Raw genomic sequence first — 21,162 nt, 5'->3', positions numbered from 1 at the left:
CTTTCTCCCAGCTTCAGGCCAGCCAGAGCTACAGAGACACTGTCTCCAAACCCACGCAATTACAGGTGCCTATGTTTGTCTTGCTTACTGGTGAGGCTGCAAGCCTGCCTTCCACCCTCCTGGCTGTGCCCGTTCGGCGTGTTTTTGTTCTTGCTTGATGGTCCCAGCCTCCCAGGTGTTGGGATTGTAGGTGTGGCCAGCACATCAGTCTGCCGTGACTTATAGATCCACGGGACCTTTATGAATATTGAGCCTTTGCTTTGGGTGTATGCATATATACAGAGAAATATATAGTGTACCAATTACTTGTATTAACGTTTTCTTTCATGCTATCACTTGGTTGGCTTCTGGTCATGGAAACGCTCTAGATGGCAGTTTGGCAATACCTACTTAAGTGAATGAGCAGAGCTGATAATTACTGCTCCGTAGCAACCTAGGTAGATTCATCCTTGTTTACAAAGGGGTCTACTTCAGACTTATTTACCAACTCCGTATGGGGGCACAGGGAGAACGAGATGCCGTGGAATATGCTGTATGTTCAAAAAGAGCCCTGGGCACGGTGGCTAATGTAATCCAAGCACCCGGGAGCTTAGGCAGAGTCACAAGGTCGAGGCTAGCCTGAGCTAGTGTGAGACTGTGTGTGTGTTGGGGGGGGGGGGGAATGAGAACTGACCTACTGAGAGAAGACAAGCCGACCTGCTCCCTGGGGCAGGAATAGTGCCAAGTTGTACCACAGCGTAACACTGTTCAAATGCTGTGCAGACGCAAGAGCACAGTGTTTTCCCCTGGGTCACTGAGGCAAGAATAATCAAACAGGTCTTTAGATTTATTTTAAAAAATAATTATTTTTAACTTAGAAGTAATGCCAGTTACCTTTGTATGGAGCTAACTAGCATTTTCCTAAACTTTTTGTCTGTTTGGATGCAGGGTTTTGCTGTGACCCAGATGAACTTTAAACCGTAGATCCTTCCCTCAGCCTTCTGAGTGCAAGTATGTTTGTTTGTGTGTGATAAGATCTTGCTATGTAGTCCTGGTTTCCTGGAACTGGCTGTGTAGACCAGCCTCAAACTCAAGGGATGCTCCTGCCTATGCCTGCAGAGTTGCCTGGATTCAAGGTGTGTACCATCATGGCCACCAGAGTGCCACCATGCACCACCATGCCCAGCTCCACCAAGAGTAGGACAGTGGAGGGCAGGGCTGGTCTGCCCTTGTCTGCCCCCTTTCTCAGGAGTATCCCTTCCCTCATCACCAAGGCTGTTTCTGCAAAGAAAGCATCTAACGCATAAGACCCAGGACGCACTCTACTGACCCTTCGCAGTGTCTGGTCCTTTTTCAGCCCCAGTTCCCCCCCCCCCCAGCTTCTTTGGTTGTCTCTGTTGGTGTCACCCTTGTGCTTGTCTTGTTTACTGGGTGTCTGATTTCCTCTCAAAGGTCACGCTGCAGTTCAGAGCACAGAGCAAAAAGCATCCCTGGCTTCTGGAGAATCAGGGATCTGATTTTGTTGGCTAAAGACAGTTTGCTTCTAAGGCTGGTTGTCATGGTTATTGTTACAGACCAGGACCTGGAGCAGGTGTTGGTGCCCTTGTCCTGTTGAAGGGCATGCTTCTTGCCCAGAGAGTATCTGGAGTGGACCTGGAAGGCTTCTTCGGCCCTGTGAGGGCTGATGACAGACAGGCTGGGGCAGAATACCATGTTGGCTGTCAGCCTGCTGAGGGACAAATCAGAGACTAGCCAGTTGGGAAAGTTCACGAAGCCTGGTTTCATCATGCAGCCCAGGAGAATTCCCGTGGCATTAGGTCACAGTCTTCTGCTGGCCCTCCTGAGATTCCCTGTGCTGGGGTGACCGTGCTGGGTCTTCACAGAACCTCAGGCAGCCAGCTCTGCCCTGTGAGCCTGGGCTCCACCAGTGGGCTCTACCCTGGGAGGCATAAGAAATGTTTCCCTTGGGTCTGGCCCAGGCACCCCAGCCCACGTGGTGGTCAAATGACTCCCTGGTAGATATGGGGTGTGGCAGGTGGAGGGCAGTGGGTGTCTGAGGAGGTTGCCGACTCAGCTCCAAACAGCTCCTTTTCCTGCCCTCAGTGGGACACATTCCCAGACCTGTATTTTGGTTAGTGTGACAGGGCTCCAGAGTCATCTGGCCTGGGCACGAGCTCTGTCCTTCCCCACCCCCAAGAGAGAGCTCTCCCATAAAAGGGCTGAGTGCTCTGCTTGCTTCGCTGGGCATGTGGAGAGCAAGGGGGGACCATGGACTTCATCAGCATTCAGCAGTTGGTAAGGATGTGAGGCCAAGGGCGGATGACTGGTGAGGACCCAGCACAAGTTGCAGGTCTCAGACCATCCGGCAGAGTAGCGCAGTCTGGCTGAGGGCAGCCAGCTGTTTTCTGGAATCTGAGGGTCAAACTGAGGAGCAAGACAGCATGGTTCTTTCTCCTATAAGGGGGTGTCGGGAGAAAGAAGGCAAATGGGGAAGAAGCTGGGTAATGGTAGATGAGAAAATCCTTGAGAAGCTGTTATGGTAGATGGGAAAATCCTTGTTATTGAGTGATTTTTTTTTTTTTTTTTTTTTTGCTTGTTTTTGGTGAGTATGGTACTCGGGGGTCCATCTTGGGCTTCACACATGCTAGGTTAGCTCTATCACAGAGCTGCACCATCGAGCTTGTAGGTTTGTCTTTAGATTGTGAAAAGGAAATGGGAAATGGTAAGTTACGTTGGAAGCAAAGTATTTAAGGAATTACATGGCTATACCTATGGCTGTGTAATTCCTTCAGGTCAAGCACAGGACAGTCTGGGTGGAACTTTTTGGAAAGTGGTCTGGCCACTTTCTGGGTATTTTTGGATTCCGCAAGCAGTGAGAGAGAACCAGGCGCCAGTGCAGCTATCTAATGTCGGTGATATGGCTCATGAAGGGTATGAGGCACACAGGCGGCGCAGCAGCCCCAGCTGCCTCCTCCTGGGAATAGATGGCAAAGCCAGGGCCAGAAGGCATTGGACTTTTGAAGCGGCTGGCCTACAGGGAAGACCCAGCTATCTGGCCAGAAGCCTCAGACTTCTGTCCCTCTCTCCCAAAATTGGGATGGGTGGGCTGTAGAGGATGGTCACTGAGCCCATTTTACAGAGGCAGATACATAGTTTCTCAAAGACCCAAGGGCTAAAAGCGGGGATTTGGAATTTGACCCAGGAGCGTCTCTTCTCTAAGCTTGGGTCAGGTGGCAGTGTGGCATAACTTCACAGGAATCTGGGGGTAGAAGCCCAGGGTGGAAGCCAAGGTGTCGTCTGGCATGAACCCAGCAGTATAAATAGACCCCACCTCCCTCAACTCTGTGATCTGCTGACAGTCACAGGCAGTCATCCCCCTGGGCCTTGGCCATCGCCACAGTTGGCAAAAACTGCAGGTGTTGGATGGGTGCAGCCCACCAGGAAGAGGAACAGTCAGACTGACTCCCAGGCTCACAGCTGGCCTTTGCACAACTGGGCCACACAACTGACTCCCAAGGATCCCTAATCTGCTCTGTGTGTCCTTCAGGTAAGTGGAGAAAGAGTTGACAGGAAAGCGTTGGAGTTTGGACATGGAGTTCCTGATCCTGGAGGCTGGCCTAGTGGCTGGAGGCTGGGACCCCACGAGGCCGTGGCCCGGGAGAAGCTGAAGTTGGAGGAAGAGAAGAAGAAGAAAGTGAGTGGTCTTGGAATGGAGCCGGAGCACTGGGGCTATCTGAGTAATGAGGGTCTAGAGCCCATGGCCATTGTCAGCCAGCCAGAGGGTGGTGGGTGCATCTTCAAGGCAGGGTTAGTTGAGCCAGCAGCCTGTCGGAGAACCCTACCCTGCGGCTGATGGCTGCCTTGGGCCTGTCTTCTGCCCTAGATGGAAAGATTTAACAGCTCCAGACTGACTCTGGACAATCTGACGGACTTGGAAAACTTGGTACAAAGACGAAGGGAAAAACGACTGAGACACAAAGTCCCCCCCAGGGAACCTGAGCCCGTGATTGAGGTGAGAGGTTAAAAGTTGGTGTCCGGAGCACAGAGGGCCTCCTGCCTTGGGGGGCTGCAGCTGCAGTGCGCACATGGGGAGCTGAGTGGGAAGCATCCCAGACCCTTCTGTCCCATCCACAGCACTGTATTAGCTGCTTAGCTTCTTGCAACGAAATACCTGGCAACTTAAGGGTTTATCTCGGCTCACTGTTCCAGAGTACAGTTCGCTGCTGTGGGGAAGGCGTGAAAGCAGGAGCTCGAGGGAGCTGCCACAATCAGCCATAGGCAGGAAGCAGAGAGAAACATTTACACCACTGATTGATTGCACCGGTGTCTGCCTGTGTGTGTGTGTGCATTGTGTACATGCCTGGTGGTCAGGGTCAGAAGAGAGCACCGTATGCTCTGTACAGATGGCTGGGAAGCATCTCGTAGGTGCCAGGAATTGAACCTGGATTTCCTGCAGGAGCAAATGCTCTTAACGAGGCACCCCTCCCGCCCCAGCGCTCACTCTCTTGAGCTTGCTTTCTCCCCTTTCACCCACACTTTCGGGTGGCTCGTGTCAGCTGGCCCAATCTAGATACTTTCTCACTGATGTGTCCAGTGTCCAAGGGCTTGTGTCCTTCATGATTCTAGAGCCTGCCAAGGTAACAGGATTGACCTCGCTGGCCAGCTGAACAAAGCGCTGGCCAGCGAGGACTCCAACAGGTCCTTCGGGTTTGCTCAGGAGCTAGTCACACTGTCAGCAGCTTTAGCATCTGCTGGCCGGCCAGCTTCCTGGAGCTGCCAGCGCTAGTGGCCCCTGGCCTGTAGGCACATCACCCATCTCTTTTTTTTTTTTTTTTAACTTTAGGCACACTGGTTTTACCTGCATGTATGTCTGTGCAAGGCTATCCGATCTTGAAGATACAGTTGTCAACTGCCATGTGGGTGCTGGGAATTGAACCCAGGTCCTCTGGAAGAGCAGTCAGTGCTCTTAACCGCTGAGTCATCTCTCCAGCCCCCATCTCCACACTTTGCTCATTTTCTGTGTGCTGGCCTGTTTCCAACATCCTTGACGTAAGGACATCATCAGTCATGCAGAAAAGGTGTCTATCCGACTCTAACATAATTAAATGCAGCAATGACCACATTTTGAAAAGGTCACATTCTGAGGATTAAGACTCAGAGTATGGCCCAGGGCCCGGGAACAGTCAGGGCATCACACACTTCCCATTCGGAATCTTCCGCAACTGTAATCAAACAGGCCGAGTGCGCTGGGCTGCACTGATGACACAGCGCTGACAGGTGGCTCCGGGCCTGGGGACTGACCAAGCTCTTCTGCTCACGCAGCGGCAGCCCCAGGTCCCACTGGAGCCTGTGGACCTGGAAACGTTCCTGAAGGCAGCAGCTGAGAACCAGGAGGCCCTGATCGACAAGTTCCTGACAGATGGAGGGGACCCCAATGCCCACGACAAGGTAGGCCTCACCTGGGACTCTGGGTAACGCTGGTGACCTGGGGGAGGAAGGGACGGTGTGCAGGTGGGGGTGGGTGGGTGGCTCTTGGGAGTAGCCCTGCTCTCTTGGCCTAATTTTCTGCTCCTGCTCCCAGCTCCACCGCACAGCCTTACACTGGGCCTGTCTGAAGGGCCATGGACAGCTGGTGAACAAGCTGCTGGCGGCAGGGGCCGCTGTGGAAGCACAGGACTTGGTAAGAAGCAAGGGTGGCCCCTAGCAGCTCATCTGCCCTGCAACCCCGTGGGTCAGCGCACCCTGACACCTTGTGTTGCAGCTGGGCAGGACGCCTGTGTTCTGGGCCTGCCGGGGAGGACACCTGGACATCCTCAAACAGCTGCTTAACCGGGGAGCGCAGGTCAATGCTCAGGACAAGGTGAGGGACGGGCGCCTGCTTCGGGTGGTAGCATACAGGGTCAGACGCTCACCCTGCAAGAAGGCACAGCCCCTCTGGGTCGGGTGGCATGGCCAGCCCAGGTCCAGCACCGAACCTCACTTATCCCTAGATCTGGAGCACCCCTCTGCACGTGGCAGTGCGCACGGGCCACTCTGACTGCCTGGAGCACCTCATTGAGTGTGGCGCCCACATCAATGCACAGGATAAGGTGGGTGTTTGTTACTGAGCAGCCTGGGGCACACCGGAGAGCGTGTGTCATTGGCATATTCCTGCAGTGGGCGCAGAGCGGTGACTGGCTGCTCTCTCTGCAGGAAGGGGACACGGCACTCCACGAGGCTGTGCGCTATGGGCACCACAAAGCGACGAAGCTGCTGCTGCTCTACGGAGCCAAGCTGGGCATGAAGAATTTGGTGAGTGCCAGCCAGGCAAGGCCCGACACCTGTGCTGAGGAGCACCCAGCACTTGGGGAGTACCTGGGAGAGGGAGACTGACTCGGTGTCCTTGTTCACAGGCCTCCCTGACACCAGTGCAGCTGGCACGAGACTGGCAGCGAGGTATCCGGGAAGCACTACAGGCCCACGTGGGGCACCCCCGCACCCGCTGCTGATGGAGACCCGTAGATTGCTCCTAGCCACCATTCCACGCCCACCTCCACCCCTAAGTGGTTCTCTGCCCCAGCCCCAATTTCTCTCTGGCTCTGCCTCCCTGGGCCTAAGGCAGCAGGTAGAGCAGGCCTCCTGGGTTTCAGTGAGGAAGACTGTTCCCTGCCAGGGCTGGAGTAGAGGACCTCGGGGCAGCAGGAAACAAAGTGGGTCCAGATGAGGGCTGAGGCCAGGGCAGGAAGTGAGCAGCCCAGCACTCCCCTAAGCAGGGTCAGGGCCTCTGGCTACCCATCCCTAGACCAGGAGACTGGCCTTAGCCTGTTCTGTAAGTAGAGTCAGCTGTGGCCAGCAGCTGCATCCAGGGCATGAGACAGGAAACAGTAGGCTACCTATGTGCCAGACACTGGTACAGTGCACTGCTGTCCTCTGGGCAGCGTTTCTCCGGGGACTTCATTCCTATCAGTAGCAACCCTGATAGTGTCTGGAGGAGTTCTAGCCATCTCTAGTCTCCAGAGCTCTGAAGGGGGGGTTTCTGGCAGGCTGAGGGGCATGCCAACAGGACCGAGGCCCCACGGAAGTCAGTACCTACCAGGTTGCCCCAGAAGCTGGAGACTGAGAGCTGGAACTCTGGGGAAGCGCCGCCCCAGGGCTTCAGGCAGCCTCGCTCACCACTCTATGTGGGGGTAGAGTGCCAGGCGCTGGGGACTGCTCGTGGCCCACCCAACTCTTGGGGCGGTGGCCCGCAACCCTGGCTTGCTTACCCTGGTACTGAAGGAAGCACCTGGACTGGTGCACGCCCTGCGCACTGAAGAGCTCTGCACCTTGCCATGGGATGGTGACTGCAGTAGCCGTACCTCTCCAGTCCCCTGTGCCAAGTGCTGGTGTAATGAGGCCTTCACAGGGCTCCCACGTGGCTCCTTTCCCTTCAGCTGTTTCCAGCTTCACTCGTGTAGACCTGTACTACTGGCAGGGCTGGCTCCTTAGATGCCAGCAAGTCGAGGCCTCGGGCTGAGCAAAGGGCTAAAGGCTGGAGGCTTCCTCTCCCATGCAGAGCCCTGAGCTGACAGCCATTTTGCAGCAGTTATCTTCAGTCTAATCTTGGCAGCCTCTCCGGCCCTTGTTAGGAAGAGCCTGACTGGTGCTCCCTCCTAGGGGCACACACCTTTCCATAGGCAGGCTGTGTCCTGTCGTGCCAGCTCGTGTGCACGACGCTGGCAAGCGGGCAACACAGACATTCAAGGCTACTCAATATGACGACGACTCCTCAGAAATGAGGACATTTAATTGACACACAAAGCCACCTTTTTGTACCGATTACTGTTTTCTCATTAAACTGATTATCCATCATAGCCTTGTCGTATGGGGACTGGGAAGAGGCAGCGTATCGAGTTACCTGGCAGAAACCAAACCCAAGGCGTTGTCATCAACCTCGCTAGCCGACAGCAGCATGTCAGCCAGTGCTGGCACGTGGCTCGTGTTCAGGGCTACTGATGGACAAGTTCAGAAGGTGAGAGTTATCAACCTCCGCTCTTTTTAGAATCACCACTTTTAAAAAGTCCTGGTGTCTGCTGGGTGTGGAGACACACAACTTTAATCCCGCTCCTTGGAGATAGGCCAGCCTCATCAACACAGTGATTGAGTTACAGACCAGCCGGGGCTACATTGAGACTTTTCTCAGGAGTCCTATCGTTAATTAGGTCAGAAGCCCTGAAGGTGGGATCCAAGTTTTGGTTGAGGACATGGTTATCTAATGCATACTAGCAACTATAAGGAATTCTAAGTGGGTGGTGGGTGGGAAACAACCTACCGTAGTAGTCCAAGAAGACTTCAGGATACATATAAACAAAAATCTTCCTCCCTAATGCCAGTGAATATATGGATTAAAAAAAAAAAAAACAGTCCTATTATAGCTGTTTAAACCTAAGATTGTAACATGCTAAGGTCTACAAGTGGATTGGAAGGCACAGCAGGTAAAGATGTCTGCTCTTCCCAAGCTGACAACATACAGGGTTAACAGTCCCTACCCAAATCCAAGCAAGAGGTAGAAAGTTTATTCTAAGCTTTGTAAGCAAATGTATATCCCAAACAATTTTAAGCCATGTGTGGCAGCTCCTGCCATCTAATCCCAGCACTTGGGGGTGGGAGGGCTCAGATTGCTTTGTGTTCTGGTCTAGGTTGAATGCAGTGTGAGGCTTTTATATATATTAAAAAAAAGTTGATCAACTGGGCTGGCATATACCAGTAAGGCAGAAAGCTGAAGCAGGAGGATCACAGAGTTTAATTAAAGATAAGCCAAAGGCACCGTGAGCCCACAGACTGTCGCACATCCCTTTTGTTTTCAGACAGGATTTGTCCTGGAACTCGCTCTATAAACCAGGCTGGGCTTGAACCCAAAATATCTGCCTGCCTCAGAATTAGGATCAAAGGTGTGCGCCACCACAGCCAGCCTGGGACCCTATTTTAAGAGAAAATAGAGGGGGGTGTGAGAGATTTTAAAAAGTGGGTTCAACTTCAGCAATCAAGAGTGTAGTGGATGAAACTAATGTGATATATAACTCAAAAACAATACTACACAAATATGCCCAAATGACTTTACAACAGAGGGAACAATACCTTTTCAACAAATGGACACCCTTAGGCTAAATAGGAAGGGGGGTGTCCCCAGAGAAAGCAGGATTATGAGTTTGCGGCTTGAGGCCAGGTTTAAAAAAAAAATCAAACAAACCCAAACACCAATAACAAGAAAACCAGCTGTGGGGCTGGAGAGAGAGGGCTCCGCAGTGAAGGGCACCAGCACGGACCACGCTTGTAAAGGACCTGAGTCTGAGTCTCTGCACCCACATGGTGAATCCCAAGTTGGCTCCAGTTCCAGGGATGAGCTGATGTCATCTGGCCTCTGTAGGTGCTAAGTGTGCACACGCTGCAGACACGCTTGCAGGCAAAACATGCACATAATCTTAAAACAGCTGTTGACCAAACCTTATTTATAGAAATATTAACACAAAATGGAATCACAAGCATAAATGTAAAACAAGCTATTTCAAGCTATTAGCAAGGGGCTGGAAAGCTAGCACAGTGGTGAAGAACACTGGCTGCTCTTCCAAAGCACCCAGGTTCAAATCCCAGCAACTACATGGCAGCTCACAAATGTCCGTAACTCTAGCTCCAGGGGATCTGACACCCTCCCACAGACATACATGGAAGCAGAACACCAATGTGAAAAACTATTAGGGGGGGAAAGGCCATCTATATAATCACCATTAGAAACCTTCAGGAGAGCCAGGACTACGCAGAGAAACTGTCTTGAAAAACCGAAACCAATGAACCGACCAAAGAGCTGCTTTGTTCTGTGAAGACCCTGCTGTGAGAGCGCAGCTACACTGCTAATACTGAGGAGACGTGAGATGGGAGCTCAAGGGAGCCTGTGGTTGCCTGGTCCTTTGGGCCTGTACGCTATAAGGAATGAGTACATGGCTTGGCCTCTTCAACTCATGGTCCTCTGGAGCAAAGAAGAGGCGGCCAAGGCTCCAGCAGCCCCTCTGAGGGCATGCCCCAGTGACCCCAGGAGGACCTACCTCAAAGAGCAGCCTGTCTTTAGTACACAGGCCTTAGGGGCACAATTCAGACTTAGACTACAGCATTACACAGATTAAAATAAAATCTTGGCAAACCAAAACTCCAATGAGGAATTTTAGATTCTGAATATTTGAGGAGTTTTCAAACAGGAAAAAAGGGGGGGGGGTGAATAAATGACTCGAAAAGAACACAGGCATGTCATCAAAGTGAAAACATGAGCAGGACCGTATTGCTCACGGATCACGGAAACGCACCTGAGAGGCACAGTGAAGTGCTGCTCATCCGCGTGGCCACTGGAGGGTTTGGGAAACAATCATTCCAAAAGGTTGGCACGTTCTTCTTAAGAGGTAAACATCCTGGCACTCCCCCAGGGCAAACACCAATCTTTACGAGGAATCTGTATATGAATGTTCATAGCAGCTTTATTTGGAAAAGGCCAAAAAGTGGAAACAACTCATATGTCCTATGACAGGACAATGAGTACACCATGGGATACAATACCACTTAGCGAGGAAGAGGAGCAAACCACTGACACAACCACCTGGATCCGTCTCCAGAGAACTATGCAGAGTGAGGAATCAGTCCCAGAAGGCCACGTACTGCACGGCCCCTCAAACAACATTCTCAAAATGACAGAATAACAGAGATCAGGAACAGCGCAGTGGGTGCTAGGGCTTAGGACAGCACAGGTGACTCTGACTAGTAATCCAGGGGGAACCCAGCAATGATGGGACGTGGGTTAGCCTTTGGTAAAGCTACTCAGGTCTATACAGGTGCCAGGCACGCAGAGCTCCGCAGCTCTGCACATTGTAGTTGATGAGACAGAACTGCTGAGGAAAACCAGATCAAGGATGCATGGACTCTGGATCTTTGCAGTTTCCTATGACTCGGCAATCACTGTGAACAATAGTTAGGTAAAAAAGGAAGCAACAGCTCCAAGTACACTCTGGCACCCTACCTTGGTACCCTGCAACAGAAAAGGATATTACCAGGGGGTAGGGAGAGAGAGTAACATTTAAAACCCCAGGTAAGAGTGCTGTACTCAGCTACCGTTTTAGTTTTGATAAACGTGACAAAGTTATTATGTTAACATCAGGGGAAGCTGAGGAAGGGCACATGGGGCTCTTCCATGAATTTGAAACTATTTCAAGACCACAAAACCCTGATGTTCAAGGTGAGGCCAGGTATCCAATGTTCTAATTTGCCAGGTGATTCTGAGGTGCAGCCAAAATTCGGAATCTTGTTCTGGAGACCGATGATTTTTGAAGTATTTGCTTCCAAACTTGGTTTGTTCTTAGAGCATATTCCTTTAGAATTTTCTCGGCAAGCATACCACTGTTCTCTTGGCCTGCAGGACTCACCAGGACCCACATTCTTTTGAGGGAAATTTCAGCAACCCTCCCCACCACAATGTATGGTCCCAGAGCTGAAATTGGGGAAGGAAAATGTAGGTAAACTGGAAGAAAAAGGCAATGCCTTCCCATCCCTGTATCACTAGAACAGAAAAGCACATGGACTCTGAAATATTTCAGAGATGCAAGAAAACCTTCACTTCTCAGGTGACAAGGAGGTTCCAGGCTCATAACCAATGCTCACTGACTGCTGCTCTCACAGCTGCACATGCCCTTCAGGCTTACGACAAAAGTACAAGGCAGGTACAACAGGCGTCATCCTCACCTGGGTCAGTCAACATTGACCTTTAAGCCTTCCACACCTGACCTCAAACAGAAATTGACACTGCCATTGGTGGCACTGTACTCACGGGAAATGGAAGCTGACCCCTGGGCCATGCTTAACAGGCTTCCTGTGTCACCAGGCCAGCCTGCCCTTGACCTCAGGAGTCAGAAGAGCTTCCTCCACAGGAGGGAGCAGAACCAGAACACAGATCTATTGGCACAAGGAAAAAACAGGGTACATGAATCAAAACTGTAAGGGAAGCCAGAAAGTACATGACAGGGCGCCATAGATTTGAACATCTCCATCAAAAATCAGCTCTCTTGGTTTGCTTAGGAAGTGATGCCAGCAACAGAGGGTTGGCCAATCAAAAGCAGAGTGAGCACAGGCCAAGGCCATGTAAAGGTCGTGATTGTGCCCCCACATGGCACCTGGCTCAGGGAGGTATGAACACTGTGCTGTTATAGCCTCCAGGGAGGAGCTGGGCCCTTCGGGCTAGAGATGATGCTGTTTCTTTCGTTCCCCCAGAAACAGGCTTCTGGAGGGTTGCCCTGCCAACCCCATCTCCTAAGGGAAGGCAGAGCCGGCCGGAGGCTCTGGCACTGAGGAGGACCGGGACCTACTGCGTATAAGGGCCATCTAAAACGTGGCCAGGATAGGTGGGGACAGACTGGCATAAAGTTCCTGTTTGGCTCTCCCCAGATCCCCACACGCTTGTCCATTTTCAGCTTGGGGCTGCGTGGCAAGCAGTTACACTCCTGGGTTCCGCCCAGGGCTCTCCTCCACTGGGATGCCAGGTCTGTTGCTGCTGGACCCTAAGGAGAAGGGAAAAAGAAATGGCATTCATACCAGTCAAAGGAGCAGGCTTTGCAAAACCAAGAACGGAACCTTCAGGATAAGGAACAGCAGCTTAGACAGATGGGCCTCAGGACCCCTAAGGACCCAACAGCTAGGAACATGGTGAATAGGCTTCAAGAGAAAAACCCACTCCAAGGACAGACACCACCCACAAGGGACAAAGGAAGGCTATGGGCTTTTCTGTCACTGGTTTGTGGGATTTGTTTTGTTTCCCTTCTTTGGGGCAGCAGGGGTTGAGACAAGGTTTTAAGCAGCCCAGGCTGACCTTGAACCCCAGATCTTCCTGTCTCCACTTCCTAAGAACTGGAATTAGAGGTGTACCACTACAACTGGCTTTCCAACTTAACTTTATTTTCATTTTTTTAAAGTCAGTCAGCTTTTCTTACATTGATTTTGGTGTGTATGTATGTACATGTGAGGGCATGCATGTATCATATGTGTATGGAGGTCAGACGACACTCTGTGACAAACAGTTCTTACCTTCTAAGGCCCAGGAATTGAACTTGGGTCGTTAGGCTTGGTGGCATGTATCTTTACCCACAGAACCATGTTGCCAGCCCTTATTTTGTTGAGAAAAAGTCTTGCTGGCTGGCCAGCGCAGATGACCTCAAACTCAAGGCAGTGTGGAGTGCAGAGATTATAGGTGCCATGGCACCTAGGGAGTGCTACATATTTTTAACTTCAGTGGGCTTAGGCAGCAGTGCTGGGCAAAAACACCCTTTTCTGGATGATCAAGAGCCCTGTGATAAAAGGAAGCCTTATGTTTCAGGACGAATCGGGAGTCTCATGACCCCTTGTCTTCTAGAAAAAGTCAATACTAGAAAAATAAAAAAGAGTACCTCTCCCAACTGCCCCCGCCAAGGGAAACTGTCTGCCGTGCCTGCCAACAGCTAAAGGATGGGGAAAGTAAAGCCAAGGAGAAAGAAAAGGGAGATATTTACCTTGGTGTTCTCTTAAAACAAAAAATGCTCACTAGTCCACAGTCATTTATCAACTGCAGTTTCCAAATGTGCCAAAGAGGGAAAGGTCTACTGGGAAGGCTGAAGAGAGAGAGCAGAGAGAAGAAAGAAGAGGAAACACGCTATTGGGTGGCAGTGACAAGCCGAAGCTCCATACCTCGAAGAAGGCTGGGCAGGGCTCTGTGCCACACAGGTGTTGCTGGGACCACACAGGGAAGTCCCCAGACACAGGGCTTCAGGGTGGGGAGTCCCAGAAACACACTAAGTGGAGGACTTAGCATTTGAGCAGGAGGCCAGGGATCAGGAGTTTAGGTTCTGCAAGTCACCTGTTGTCACAATTACTAATCAGCACCTTTCCCACTCAGAGGCAGCCAGACACAACCCAAACAAATGGGTGGGCTCTAATAAAAGCTTATTTATAAACTCAGACAGCTGGCAAAAATCAGGCTCCCCCACCACTGTTTGTCTAGCCCTGGTGTAGGCAATTTAAAACTCTCGTACCTTCCAAACACTTCCACAAAGGCACTTTTCTGCCATGGATTTAGTGCCCAAGTCTGCATCTCTGCACTGCTTTAACTGTGCTCCCCCGAAACCAGCACTGTGCAGTAACACGACGCTCTTCAGGGACAGGGACAAACACAGGAAGACCCCAGAGCTGGGCAAACCTCAACAGGGCAAGCATGAGGTCACACACAGGCGAAAATTGCCAACATTATGTTGGCAAACAGGGTGGATAAAGCATTACAAAGAGGAAGCCACTATAAGTTACTCTTTTATAGGATAACCCAAAGAGTAGGCAAAGCAACAAAACAAAACAAAAACCTCTAGAGACTAGTTCTGATGGTAGAATGCTTGCCTAGTGTGTGCAAGGGTTTAAGTCCAACCCCCCAGCACTTGGAAAGAAAGGCAGGAAAAGAAGAGGAGGAGGAGGAGGGAACAAATGGGAGGGAAGGACAGAAGGGGAAGGTGGGAAGAAGAGAAAAAAAAAATCCTTGGGCAGAAGATAAGCTCCAAGGAGAACTGCTATTCCCAGCTCAGGCCTCTACCTTGAATATAGCCTATGCAGTCTGAGTAGTGGATGGAGCAAGAAAACATTCATGTTTTAAAAACAAGTCTTGATAAAGCTACTGTGTAAACATGGTGAAAAATGCCTTTCTGAAACTGACATTGCTTTAGAATGGATGGTGAGCTATGCCTACAGCCAGGACTCATAGGTGGCCCACCAGTAATACAGAGCTGGAGCCCACAGGAGCTGAGCCCACTGTGGCTCAAGGTCAAGGATCTCTGTCATTTGTACCTGTATGTCACACGGCTTGATTCAGAAAGCAATTTCTACTGTAAAAACATGTTTGTGATCTCCAGTGTGGGTCTAAGTAACCACAGCTCTAAGTTCCCAGGAGGCTCTGGGAACCCCAATCCTCATCTATTGACAAGCCCAGCAACTCCCACCTCTCGGGATGATGGGTTGCTCTGCCAGTGAAGACAGAGTCAGCTCTAAACATCACTTGCCCGGTGAGAACTTGGCTCCTTAGGTGGCAGAAGAGAGCATGGGACAGGCAGCAGGCTGCATGCCTCCCAGAGCTACTTCCTAAGCTCAGCTTGGCAATCCTAAGGACCAATCAACTCAAGAAACAAACAGAAAACCCCTGGCGTTTCACCACCCAAACCACAGACTCTGCGAGGCAGCCCAGGGCTACCCACAGTGCAAATTGCCCCACCCCAGCGCCTTCTGCTGTCAGCCCTAAGGAACTACACTGTCAGCATGTGCTGACCCCGCCCCGCACTGCTCCTACCAGCTGGGGGGGCCAAGGATGAGCCAAACCTGATTCTCCAGGTGACCTAACCCTGATCTTAGGTGGCCTGAGGGTTTCCAAACTGAATATTTTTTAAGCCTCCTCTAAGAGGCCTCACTGTGAGAAAAGGCTCACTCTGCTCCATTTTGAGTCCCAACTACCTGCAATTCTGTACAAACAGCAAGAAGGGCAGGATGGGCAGAGAAACGGGGAGGAAAGACAGGGCAAGCAGAGAGTAGAAGCGGGGTTCCACATGACCTCTGGCCCCAACACTGTGGGACAGACCAGTGGCACTTACCTGCTGTCTCGGCGGACTTGTCACCAAGCAGCCTGGTTTGGCTGCCTGGTATGGCCTGGAGCCCAGCATTCTCTGGGGATGGAGGCAAGCTTTGGGCTCGGGTAGCCAGGAGTGCGTTAAGGTACTGCAGCCGTGTGACCTAGAGGATAAGAGAATAGAGAAATGACCCAGCCAGTGCAATCTGTGAGACACAGACGGTAGAGCTCCCGCCTCTAGCCTGCACTAGAAAGGCAGGACTTCAAACCAGCGAGGGCAAAGAGCCTTTGAGCAAAGTGGTTTTGGTGCTGGGCCAAGTGTTAAGATCCCTAATGGAGAGGTCAGGTGTTAAGGCCGCCAGACCGGCCCAGACCCTAGCAGTCCAGGGAGAGCAGGTGGTCCCGTCACTCAGGATGTGAGCATGTCTTCTTGTGCTCCATCCTCTCATTACAAGCTGGACTAACCCCCTTGGGAGCACAAAGCCAGTTAAAGCTGCACCAACGTGCCGCCCAGACAATCACCTTAATGAGCTGCAGGTCAGAAAGGGCCCGCACGGTGTAGTCAGGACAGTACGTGGAGGAGCGGGTACTATCAGCTGGTTCAGGATGCAGGTCATGGCGGATGAGCTGGCGTGAAGACACTGGGGACTGGTGAGCTATGGGAGAAATAGTTAGAGATGGGGGGAGCCAATGGGACAACAGTCCAGGCTCTAGTGCCTACCCCTCAAGTCACCTTTGAGAGGGGATGGGCGGGAACACGGAAGGTGAAAAAGCCAGCTTGGGACGTTTGCAGGGATGGAGTGGGCCACCAAGCTAAACAAGGCAGAAATGCTGCTCTGCCCTCTACACGGCCTGGAGACAGGAAGCTCGCAGTAGGACGGAGACCTGCTGAGAGTCAGGGGCAGCCCTGCTGGCCACAACCACAACCCTCAGCTCCAAAGGGGCCGCCACTTACCTGAAGATGGAGCTGTCAGGGCAGACACTCCGTAGTATGTGAAGGCCCCGTTCTCAAACTTCAGGCCCTCCTTCCCAATTTCCACCTCGACCCTGCCCTGGGAAGAAGACAGAGGTGGACAGGTCATCTCTCCTGCCGTAAGAGAATACAGGAGAAACCACCAGCCCTGGCTGTTTAAGGGTCTATGTCCGGGTCTCTCCCCAGGCCTGAGAGCATGGGCGGCTTCAGGCCTGTGCGACCACAGTTACCTGCAGGATGAGAATGAAGTAGTCTACTGGCTGGCTGCGCTGGTACAAGTAATGGTGTGCGGCCAGGCGGTTGTTCTCATCAAACTTCACCTCCTGGTTGACACTGGGATGTTTCAGCAGGTGCAGCAAGACTTTCTCGGAGATTCGCAACGGGCTGAACACATCCACCTCTGCCCCACGGTGGGAGAAAGGGACAGTGTCCACTGGGGCCCACATGGCCCGTCATCACACCTGCCTCCTGGGCTCTCCCCGTGGTCCCTGGGCTGCGGCAGTCCACACAAGAGAGCCAAGCAGGGCTACACACGGGCCAGATGAGCTTCCCAGAGCACGCCTTACCAGGAGACACTAGCGAGCTCTGCAGAGGAAGCAGATGCTCTTCGAGAGCCTCCAGCTCGCTAGGAGCCAAGCTGGTGTCTGGCCTGGGTGGTTTCTTGACCCTCTGGGCGGTGAGACCAGGGGCAAGGACCACCCTTCACCCTCACCTCGGGAAAGGAAGCGCTGGGTGGCCAGGAGCAGCTGAGGCGAGATTTTTACTTTATATTCATCATCAGACACCTTGAATAAGGAGAATTCCTCCTTCCGCTTGAGAGGGGTGCTCAGGGCAACAGTCTTCTTTCTCACCTTGGTGTCTGCTGGGGTAGTGAACAGACGGCACGGGTAGGTATCAGCACCCAGAAATGAACATGCACAAAGCAAATGGTGCTGCTGCGCCTACTCCTCCTTCCCAAGGTCTTGGGATTTCAGGGGAGGGATGAGCAGAGCCCCAAGGAAACACTCTTGACCCTGCTTCCTGCAGAACACTGAGCTGCCATGCCCACCATACAATAACCCTGGTGCCCGGGACAGAGGAGGCCACAGCTCACATTCTGGCCACGCCCAGAGGAAGCCTAGCTCTCCTGTCTAGAGGGAGAATATGGAGGCCCTTCACCCATAGCAAATGGCAGCAGCCACCCTGGTGACCCTGCATCGATCGGCCCAGGAGCAGAATGGAAGACACAGACAGGGCAGTGCAGAGCCCCAAGCAGCCTTGTGAAGCCCCAGCCATCAAAGGTCCCTCGACCTCCCTGGTGGTAAAGACTCTTTTGGGGTTTTGTTTGTTTGCTTTGAAACAAGGTCTACTATGTAGCCTTGACTGGGGACTCAGATCCACCTGCTGTCTGTCTTCTGAGATTAAAGGCGTGTGGATTTAAAACAAAACAAAACAAAACTCTATGTGGCACAGGTGACCAAACTCAGCCTCATTCAAGCTGGGCAAATACCCCACTACTGAGCTTCGGATCCGGTTCAGAGAATCTGTGAAGGCGCCATGCTCAAGAGAATGTGGCTGCAAAAGCAGAAGGCAGGTGCTGGTCTGTCAAGGGCAGAGAAGTCCTTCAGTGATGGGGGCTGCTTACAGAGCCTTCTGCTCACACTTGGGTCACAGAAGCCAGCAACAGGGCGGTCTGCACGGCTTTACGGAGGACAACACTGGCCCACACCAGAGCAGGCATGGCACTCGAGCCAGTTTCCATCATCAGTAAGACTGCTGGCCTGTGACAGACAGCCCTCAGGCTCTGGAAGGGCTCTGGGTTGGAGAAAGAATAGAAGTCAAAACTCACGGTAGTCTTCAGATTCATCCAGGATCTCCGACCTGATGATCTCCTCAATGACGTCCTCCAGGGTGACCAGGCCCAGCACCTCGTAGAAGGGGTCACCCTCACCTTCATTGTTCACCCTCTGCACAATGGCCAGGTGGGACTTCCCTGCAGAAGGGGACACTGTTTGCAGGCTGCAGGTACCCTTAGGTTCCCTCACAAAGAAGATGCTCGAACTGGCTACCCCACACTCTTTCCTCCGTCCACCAGCGACTGCACACTAGGGCCCCACACCTGCCACATAAGCACCCTACCCTGCCCTGAGCTCTATCTTCAGCCCTCTTCTTACTTTTTCTTTCAAGATAAGGTCTCACTCTATAGCTCAACCCTTCTACACTGCAATGCTGAAATCCTCTGACAGTAGTCTCCTGAGCTCCGGGATCACAAATCTTTGCCCCCAGGTTTAACTTTTCCTCCACATTCCTTTTTGTTTCATTTCTCAGACAATGCTTCTCTGTGTGGCCCTGGATGTCCTGGCAACAGCTCTGTAGACTAGGCTTCAAACTCCGAGATCTGCCTACTCCTGCTTCCTGAGTGCTGGATTAAAGCATGTGCCACCACTGCCTGGCTTTTTCTTTACATTCTCTATGTTCTACTGTATATAAAGACATTGAGCAAAATCTCAGAGCACAGTGGTATCCACTAAGAAACACCTCTGCTGTTTTGTTTTGGGGTTTTTGGCTCGTTGCTGCTTTTTTGTTGTTGTTCTGTTTTTTGTTTTCTTTTTGTTTTTTTTGAGACAGGGTTTCTCTGTGTAGCTCTGGCTGTCCTGGAATTCACTCTGTAGACCAGACTGGCCTTGAAATCACAAGAGATTCACCTGCCTCTGCCTCCTGAGTGCTGGGAATAAAGGTGTGAGCTGCTACCACCACTACCCAACCCTGGACAACTCTGAACTGGGAATGTGCTAACAGTCCTCCCATGAGACAACCTAGGTTGAGGGTGGGACACTGGGCAGGGGGCACATTTAGCCCAACTAGGTATCCAGCTTGATTATAGACGTTTTCAATTTTAAAATCAGGGTTTTATTGCCGTAGCGTATGCTGGCCTGCCAACCCCAATGCTCCTGCCTCCGTCTCAGGAATACAGAGCTCAGGTGTATGCCACCACACCCTTGACTTTCCTCTTTTGTTTCTTGAGGAAAGGTCTCGCTATGTAGGCAGGTTGGCCTGGGATTCATGGCCCTCTTTCCTCTCTAGTGCCAAGGGACAGAAAAGCATCCCAGCAGGTTTTTCCAATTGTGAAAGCTGCCCTTCAGGGGTCTTCAGAGGATGGGGCCGAGTCAAGTGCAGGCCTTAGAAGTATGCCAAGACGGAGAGCTGCACCTGGGACAGGGCACCTCGCTTCCTACTGAAAGTGGCTGATTACTGAGCGCAGAAAAGCTCGGAAAAACAACAACCCTTACAGGGTTGGCAAGAGTTGGGGAAACTTCAGAAATTTACTTGGGGTCATATAAGTGTTTTTCATCCATAAAACTACATTTATCTGAAAGACAAGAAAGTGGAAGCTCCATATGCAATCTAAAATCTTTATAACACGGCCCTGAACCTTGTGTGACTAACACTTGCAACAGATCACGACCCAGAATAGGGTCTACTCAGAATAACCCACAGGTGGCTCTAGAGGGCTACTGGATGAAGACAAGCAGGTCCAAGGCCGGGCACTGAACAAACACACCCCTGTTACTAGTGAAAAAGCTGGTCCAGACTCACACAAGGGCTATTTGCTCCCAGAATCTTTTGGAGAAAAAGCCCAGGCTTTGGCACAAATCTTGCAGTATATACTAAGTCAGGCCATTTTTCTTCAGGAAGCTCCAGGAAAAAGTTAAAGCCTCACAGGGAGAAAAGGCCAGGTGCCCTTGACTACAGTTTGACCTGCAGGGTCAGAGGGTCAGGTTCCTAAATTCCTTCCAACCCTTGCTGGTAGTGCTGGCTCAGGCTAGCAGGCAGGTGCCATTTCCACCAGGGCTGATCCGCCATGGATACAAACTTGTGAGACCAAGCAGGAAATGTCAACAATGAAAGACACAAGTTTTGGATTCTCAAACCCAAAGGCTGGTTCTTAAAGGTCACTCAGAGCAGAGAAGCCTCAACTCGGCTCCTTCCTTCTAAGAGTTAGCCCCTTTGGCATGCCACTAACAGGAAGGCAGTAATGCCTCCTGGTTCTTGAACTTCTTCGAAAAAGGCTCACAATTCTGAGGCCTACTGCACCAGGATGATTCAGTAATCCGCAGAAGTCCTTGGCCATTGAATTCACGATAAGAAAGAACGTGTGAAGGGATGGAAAGCCTCTACAAGAAGGCAGCAGGAGGGCAGAAAGGGCAGCTGCCGGGATTAACATTTTGTCCCCACTAGACAGGACTGAATACTCCCCGGGGGCAGATGTATAATCTGGCTAGGCCAGCTCCACAGAACCATGGCAGGCATGACTGGCTTGACCCCCTGAAATAACCACAAACTGGAAGGCTCCAGAATTTTCATTTTATAAATTTCATTTTATAAAATTCATTTCATAAATTTCATTTAGCAGGCTCAAAAGTGTGTGTGTATGTGCCTGTGTGTGTTTGTGTGTGTGTGTGTGTATGTGTTTGTGTGTGTGTGCCTGTGTGTATGTGTTTGTGTGTGCCTGTGTGTGTGTGCCTGTGTGTGTGTGTGCCTGTGTGTGTGTGCCTGTGTGTATGTGTTTGCGTGTGCCTGTGTGTATGTGTGCCTGTGTGTGTGTGCCTGTGTG

General features: G+C 51.6%; 3 protein-coding genes across 3 annotated transcripts in view; 1 reads left to right on the top strand and 2 right to left on the bottom strand.

The window, feature by feature from the left end:
- Positions 1-375: 375 nt before the first annotated feature.
- On the top strand, positions 376-7,800 carry Ankrd23 (ankyrin repeat domain 23). Its single transcript, XM_055606799.1, has 9 exons — positions 376-2,274; positions 3,527-3,673; positions 3,863-3,991; positions 5,302-5,427; positions 5,561-5,659; positions 5,741-5,839; positions 5,970-6,068; positions 6,172-6,270; positions 6,372-7,800. The coding sequence occupies exons 1-9, from the start codon at positions 2,248-2,250 to the stop codon at positions 6,465-6,467; spliced, it is 921 nt and encodes a 306-aa protein (XP_055462774.1). The 5' UTR covers positions 376-2,247; the 3' UTR covers positions 6,468-7,800.
- A 2,642-nt stretch (positions 7,801-10,442) lies between these two features.
- Positions 10,443-18,540, bottom strand: LOC129676458 (metal transporter CNNM3; the record flags this gene model as incomplete). Its single annotated transcript, XM_055606786.1, is given in 7 exon segments — positions 10,443-12,527; positions 15,621-15,759; positions 16,118-16,251; positions 16,551-16,647; positions 16,799-16,968; positions 17,281-17,430; positions 18,397-18,540. Coding segments are annotated over 7 exon segments (899 nt in total), but the record flags the coding sequence as incomplete, so codon positions are not given.
- Positions 18,541-20,059: 1,519 nt separating this feature from the next.
- LOC129677335 (metal transporter CNNM3-like) overlaps positions 20,060-21,162 on the bottom strand; it is a 6,507-nt gene continuing 5,404 nt past the window's right edge. Inside the window, exon 2 of the mRNA XM_055607995.1 lies at positions 20,060-20,095. Coding sequence (XP_055463970.1) covers positions 20,060-20,095 — 36 coding nt within the window. The remainder of the gene's footprint in view (positions 20,096-21,162) is intronic.

The sequence above is a fragment of the Psammomys obesus genome, unplaced genomic scaffold (genome assembly GCF_907164565.1).
Source record: "Psammomys obesus unplaced genomic scaffold, mPsaObe1.curated_primary_1811, whole genome shotgun sequence".
Lineage (NCBI taxonomy): Eukaryota > Metazoa > Chordata > Mammalia > Rodentia > Muridae > Psammomys > Psammomys obesus.
This window is presented reverse-complemented; position numbering and strand designations above follow the sequence as displayed.

What these genes read in the sequence shown, in the direction of transcription:
- Ankrd23 (XM_055606799.1), top strand. Translation starts at nt 2,248, where the DNA reads ATGGACTTCATCAGCATTCAGCAGTTG. An exon ending in AGGAAGAGAAGAAGAAGAAA is followed by an intron (nt 3,674 to 3,862) that starts GTGAGTGGTCTT and finishes CTTCTGCCCTAG; the next exon opens with ATGGAAAGATTTAACAGCTC. An exon ending in AGGTCAATGCTCAGGACAAG is followed by an intron (nt 5,840 to 5,969) that starts GTGAGGGACGGG and finishes ACTTATCCCTAG; the next exon opens with ATCTGGAGCACCCCTCTGCA.